Source organism: Oncorhynchus masou, chromosome 18 (genome assembly GCF_036934945.1).
Source record: "Oncorhynchus masou masou isolate Uvic2021 chromosome 18, UVic_Omas_1.1, whole genome shotgun sequence".
Taxonomy (NCBI): domain Eukaryota; kingdom Metazoa; phylum Chordata; class Actinopteri; order Salmoniformes; family Salmonidae; genus Oncorhynchus; species Oncorhynchus masou.
Genome location: NC_088229.1, coordinates 38,294,275 through 38,300,832, shown reverse-complemented (window position 1 = coordinate 38,300,832; position 6,558 = coordinate 38,294,275). Strand labels below are relative to the sequence as shown.

General features: G+C 45.2%; 1 protein-coding gene across 1 annotated transcript; it reads left to right on the top strand.

Annotated features, from left to right (window-relative positions):
• The first annotated feature begins 1,921 nt into the window (after positions 1 to 1,921).
• Positions 1,922 to 6,558, top strand: LOC135503687 (putative beta-lactamase-like 1). The gene is made up of 6 exons (XM_064921836.1): positions 1,922 to 2,030; positions 3,961 to 4,067; positions 4,289 to 4,446; positions 4,636 to 4,865; positions 5,170 to 5,275; positions 5,574 to 6,558. Exons 1-6 carry the CDS (start codon positions 1,925 to 1,927, stop codon positions 6,556 to 6,558), a joined length of 1,692 nt encoding a protein of 563 aa, XP_064777908.1. The 5' UTR covers positions 1,922 to 1,924.

Below are 6,558 nucleotides of genomic sequence, written 5' to 3'. Positions count from 1 at the left end.
TCAGAAGAGACTGTGTGAATTAGGCCTTCATGGTCGGATTTATGCAAAGAAACCACTACTAAAGGACACCAATAAGAAGAAGAGACTTGGTTGGGCCAAGAAACACGAGCAACGGACATTAGACCGATGGAAATCTCTCCTTTGGTCTGATTAGTCCAAATTTGAGATTTTTGGTTCCAACCATCGTGTCTTTGTGAGACACAGAGTAGGTGAACAGATGATCTCCGTATGTGTGGATCCCACAGTAAAGCATGGAGGAGGAGGTGTGATGGTGTGGGGGTGCTTTTCTGGTGACACTGTCAGGGATTTATTTAGAATTCAAGGCACACTTAACCAGCATGGCTGCCACAGTGTTCTGCAGCAATATGCCAGCTCTTAGTGGGACTTTCATTTGTTTTTCACCAGGACAATGACCCAAAACACACCTCCAGGCTGTGTAAGGGCTACTTGACCAAGGAGATGACCTGGCCTCCTCAATCATCCGTCCTCAACCCAATTGAGATGGTTTGAGATGAGTTGGATCTCAGAGTGAAGGAACAGCAGCCAACATTTGCTCAGCATATGTCGGAACTCCTTCGAGACTGTTGGGAAACATTCCTCAAAAAGCTGGTTGAGAGAATACCAAGAGTGTGCAAAGCTGTCATCAAGGGAAAGGGTGGCTACTTTGAAGACCTAAAATATAAATATATGTTTAAAACTGTTTTTGGTTACTACATGATTCTATATGTGTTATTTCATAGTTTTGATGTCTTCACTATTATTTTACAATGTAGAAAATAGTAAAAATAAAGAAAAACCTTTGATTGAGTGGGTGTGTCCAAACTTTTGACTGGTACTGTATGTAGAATTTGTTTATGATGTTGACCTGAAACAAGGAAAATTATATAATAATTAAAAATATATATATTTAAAAGAAAACTTGAGGATGCAAATAAAATCACCAAGTGGGTTTTATTTGCTAGGGGAACCCTGGTATAGAGTGGGATTTGTGAAGGGAATCAATTCACCCTCCCCCCGTTCAGCTTGAACTGATTTTATTGCTGAGGATGAGAGCTTAAGGGTTCCCTCCTCTCCTAGGCCTTCTCCAGCATGGCTTTACAGCAGAATCTCTGGAGATTATGACGTCACGGCCCCTAGTTTGCGGACAGGGAATTGACTCACCCATTCAGGGATCACCGACTAGGATTAAGTGTGGGTCGGTAGTAGCAGGTAGCAAGTGAATGATTGGGAGCCATTGGTTACTGTACATGTACTGTATGTCTCTGTGAAAGAGTACTGAAGTAACTGGAGAGGTTGGATGGTGGGGTTTTGCTAGTATCCTACTGAAAATGAAACATCAGTGATGTGAGAAGTTTGGGTTTTGTGGAACTTCTCTCAGCTGGAAAAGTGAGCATACTGAGTGGTAAGTCGGCTGCACTGTATTTGTACAGTCAACAGGATTCTATCTATGAAAGTACATATTATTGTATTAGCACTTGGCATTGACAGTGTTCTGGCTTGTATTGCTGTAGGCTACTGTAGACTTGTATTGCTATAGGCTTGTATTGCCATAGGCTACTATAGGCTTGTATTGCTATAGACTTGTATTGCTATAGGCTTGTATTGCTATAGGTTTGTATTGCTATAGGGTTGTATTGCTATAGGCTACTATCGTCTTGTATTGCTATAGGCTTGTATTGCCATAGGCTACTTCTGTTTCAATGTCATGTTTTCTTTTGGAAAGACATTAACTACTGTTGTGTTAATCAGACATGTTTTTTATCCACTAACCAATTTATCCTCACATGCCAAAGAATACTTAATTAGGAAATCTATTTGATTGAGGACATTTAGGATTCCATTGATAAAGACTGTAAGAGGTGCAACTAACTTTCATGTCATTTCCAGCCTGTCCAACCTTGGGCAAGACCACCAGACCAGCAAGATGAAGGTGAAATGGACCAAGTTAGGCATGGTGGTCTTTTTGCTGATATCCTTGGTCATGACGGGATGCTTTATTTGGCAGTACAGGATGCCAAAATTAAAAATAGGTAAGAGTCAAAAGAGAATTTCCCATCCCATGTGTGGTTCCATACATCCACTGATTCAAGTGCCATTCTTGAATTGTGAGTGTGTTCTAATGGGGGACCGTTGAGGTGTAGCCATTTCACCCAAGCAGACAAAAATACTTCGATGTGGGTTTTAACATGGAAACACTTTTGTACATGTGGCTTCCTTATCCTCTTTGGCTTAATTGCTCGTTTGCAGGGGCTGCTGGGGATTACACAAAGCTGCTGGATTACCAGGCCCTTTAATGCAGGCTTTAACACCAGGGGCGGGAGGGAGGAAGAGTATGAAGTGGTACGAAAGTGGGTGTTCCTGTACAGGACACATACTGTAGATCAGGCATGTGCACAGATAGGGGTCTACCTGTGCCCTGAGCACCTGCCCCTTTATCCTCTCACTCACCAAGTGTACTTTTGGGTGGTTGTATAGTTATTATTTGTATTATAATTATACCACCACCCCCAGCACCCCTGCAGCATAAGATTTGAGGAACACTTGATTTATATCATTATTAATATTTGGTCTGGTTGGCTGACAGCCTATGTGCAGCAGAGCGAAGCAGAAAGACATAGAGAGGAGCAGCTGCATCTGCGACCCTCTGACCTCCGACCCTTCTTCAGTCAGGGTTTGCACTGTGTCAGGGCAGCAGAGCAGCAGCAACACAGGTATACACTCTAGCTACCCACCGTACAGTGCCTTCAGAAAGTATTCATACCCCTTGACTTACTCCACATTTTGTGATGTTACACACAATACCCCATAATGACAAAGTGAAATCTTGTTTTTAGAAATGTATCTAATTCACATAAGTATTCCCACCCCTGAGTCAATACTTTGTAGAAGCACCTTTGGTGGTGTTTACAGCTGTTACATAGTCTTTTTGGGTAAGTCTCTAAAATATGAAGAGTGGTACTCAGTAATGTCTTGTGTCGGATTTGCCCTTAACATAACGCTTTGTCTTTAGGACAAAAAGTAAAACATTTGCCACATTTTATGCAGTATTTGTGTCTTGTTGCAAACAGGATGCATGTTTTGGAATATTTGTATTCTGTACAGGCTTCCTTCTTTTCAATCTGTCATTTAGGTTAGTATCTTGGAGTAACTACAATGTTGTTGATCCATCCTCATTTTTTTCCTATCACAGCCAGTAAACTCTTTAACTGTTTTAAAATCACCATTGGTCTCATGGTGAAATCCCTGAGCAGTTTCCTTCCTCTCCGGCAACTGAGATAGGAAGGACACGTGTCTTTGTAGTGACTGGGTGTATTGATATACCATCCAAAGCCTAATTAACAACTTCAACAGGCTCAAAGGTATATTCACCGTCTGCTTTTTTACATTTTTTTACACATCTACCAATGGGTGCCCTTCTTTATGAGGCATTGAAAAACCTCCCTGGTCTTTGTGGTTGAATCTGTGCTTAAAATTCACTACACTAGTTGCTATCTAGAACCTTAAGGGGTTCTTCGTCTGTCGCCATACGCTCAGGTGAGTGCCCTTTTTTCATTTTGAGCACCTGCCCCGTGAAAGGTCTGTGCACGGCCCTGCTGTACATAGCCTGGTACAGAATGACAGAAACATAAACTGGCAACAGAATGAGCATTGTCTACCATTTGTAACACATACAAATCCTCACATCAGATAGTAAATTACACAACTAATATGTGAGATAAGGTGACATAAAACAACCACAATGGTTAAATGTCACCATTTTAACATAATGGGACCATGTTTGCCAAAGAGAATTGGATGAACCTCCCTCACTCAAACAGTCTTTTTAAACAGTCTTTTTCTGTTGCAACTGAAAATGATTGGATTTAGTGGGCGTGAACTGGCTTAACGGCCCACTTTGGTACCACGTGAAGTGTGATTCACCACCTGCACTTGTTACATCCCTTTTCTTTCTGTCCACAGGCAATGTTGTGAACATTGAGGTGAAGGAGGAAAAGATGTGCCCTCGTTTCCCTGAGCCAGTACTCCTGGAACATCCCATCCCTGCACTCAAGGAAGCATTAGAAAAGGTCAACAATAACATTGTGAGATCATGAATGGAATTTGTTTGTTAACAAACGTGAACTAGACAAGCATTAGACTATATATACAGACATGTGTAGCTGCCTATTTGGCATTGACTTTACTTTACTTGGTCAAACATGACAGATTTGCCCTTGTGTTGTTTTTGAGGCAGAACGCACAACATGCACATTTTTCTTCACAAGATGCCATTTTTTCCCCCATACAGATAGATGTTGTCCTAAGGTTAAGTATTCATGACACTACACTACCAGCTCTGTCTGCCATCGTTGTCTTCAACGACTCTGTGCTGTGGAACGGAAACTTTGGCAGAAGGAACGGGAGTGATCCCTCCTCGCCTCCACCCAACGAATACACAGTGTACAGGTGAGCTCTGCTCTCCTCTGTTGTTAAAACGTTTGTTAGAAGCATGTTAGATGAGATTTATATGATTTCTGTGACAGATGTGTCTATTTACAGAGACTTGGTCAGGTTGACAATGAGAATATTGGGGGATTTGCCACAAAGGTGAATGGTTGCAGGAGTAATAACACTCAACAATTGTTTCCCCAACAGAATTGCAAGTCTCTCAAAGATCTTCCCGACACTGATGCTGTACAAGCTATGGGAGGAGGGGAAGGTGGCCTCCTTGGATGACCCTTTGGAGAAGTATGCGGCAAACTTCACCATCAAGAACCCGCTGGGGAAGCGGCGGGGAGTAGTGGATGTCAAGGCTGGTTCTGACAGAGACACCCAGCCACGCTCTCCCTCTGTCACCCTGCGCAGGATGGCCGGTCAGCTCTCTGGTGAAGGCACTCTTCCTCTTCATGACTGTACATTAACCTTAGCTTACCTTGGCCATTGTGTGAGTGGAGAGAGAGGCTATACTTAGATCGAGACTTGTCCCTAATGATGGCGGTAATAAGCTCCTGGCCTATTAGCCTTTTCTCCTGGCCAGATCCCTCGGACTGTGCTGTAATGTAATGTACTGTACTCTCACGGGATTAAACCTGAGGAAAACACTACGTGATAAAGGGAGTTCCCTTGTACATTCCTTTGACTCCAGAACGTTTGACATTCTTTTGACTCCAGAATTTGTTTCGTCTTCAGGGTTACCCAGGCGGCTTCGGTCAACAAATCTACTCTGGGGTGGAGACACAGACGCTGCTATAGATCTATTACAGGATGATGTCCTGGTGGCAGACCCAGGCACCAAGTAAGATGCACCTCATTCCCCTTCCTGTTAAGAGCTTATCCAGTCAATTTTGGTAAAGGGTGGTGGTGATTTAATGTGACTGTGACATGGGGTTGCAGGTACCCTAGTGGTTAAGAGCGTTGGGACAATAACCGAAAGGTTGCTGGTATGAATCCCGAAGCTGACTAGGGGAAAATTCTGTTGACGTGTCCTTGAGCAAGGCACTTAACCCTAATTGCTCCTGTTTCACTCTGGATAAATGTGTCTGCTAAAATGACTTAAATGTAAAAATCACCAATACTTCCTCTCGCTTCCCTAGATGTCACTACAGCAACGTGGCCTTCTCTTTATTGGCTAATGTCTTGGCCGAGAACTTTGCAAAATCCGACTACGAGAGCTGGGTGTCCGACAACATCCTGGAGCAGCTGGGGATGGAGGACACAGGCTTTGATATAACCCCAGCCATTCAGAGCCAGATGGCAGTGGGCGTGTACAGCAGCGGCCAATCGGCACCCCTCTACGACCTGGGCTGGTATCGGCCCGCTGGCCAGATGTACTCCACGGCGGCCGACATGGCCAAACTAGCCATGGTGCTTCTGGGGGCTTATAGCCGGCCCCTCCTCCAACATGACACCCTGAAGACCCTGCTGACCCCTCTGTTTCGCTGCCACCAGGGCTACTTCGCCAACTACACCGGCACGCCCTGGGAGGTCAACGAGCAGCTGGGCTACGAGGTGGTTCGTAAGGACGGAGACCTGGACGGCTACGCCACCACCTTCTCCCTGGTTCCCCGACTGAAGCTGGGCCTGGTGGTGCTGATGGCCGGGGTGAGGCCGCCAATAATGGACGGGGATCTGGTCACTCAGGCCTACAGCCATCTCATCCCAGCCATGGAGGGCGCTTTCAGGAATGCACAGCGCAAGCTCTCGCCGCCGCCCGACCCCACGCCCTATGTGGGCCTCTTCACCTACCAGAACATGACCTTCTATGAGATAAAGGCGAGTTTGGGCGGGGTGCTGGTCATGCAGCAGTTTGGGCCCCAGGTGGACACCATGATGCTGGCCAAGTACAGGACTATCAGGCTGGACTTCCTGCAGGAGAGGGTGTTCAGGGTGGTGTTTGAGGGGGAGTACCCCTGCAAGCTGAAGGTCAACAGCATCTCAGTGTCTCTGGAGACCCAGGACAGGCAACTCTTTAACTTCTATTATTTCAACGAGAAGGGCGTGTCGCCTGGATTCGACTCTCCTGGGCTCAACACATACAAAGTGCTCCGGATAGCTCGACGGCCAATCTTCAACAGTTAA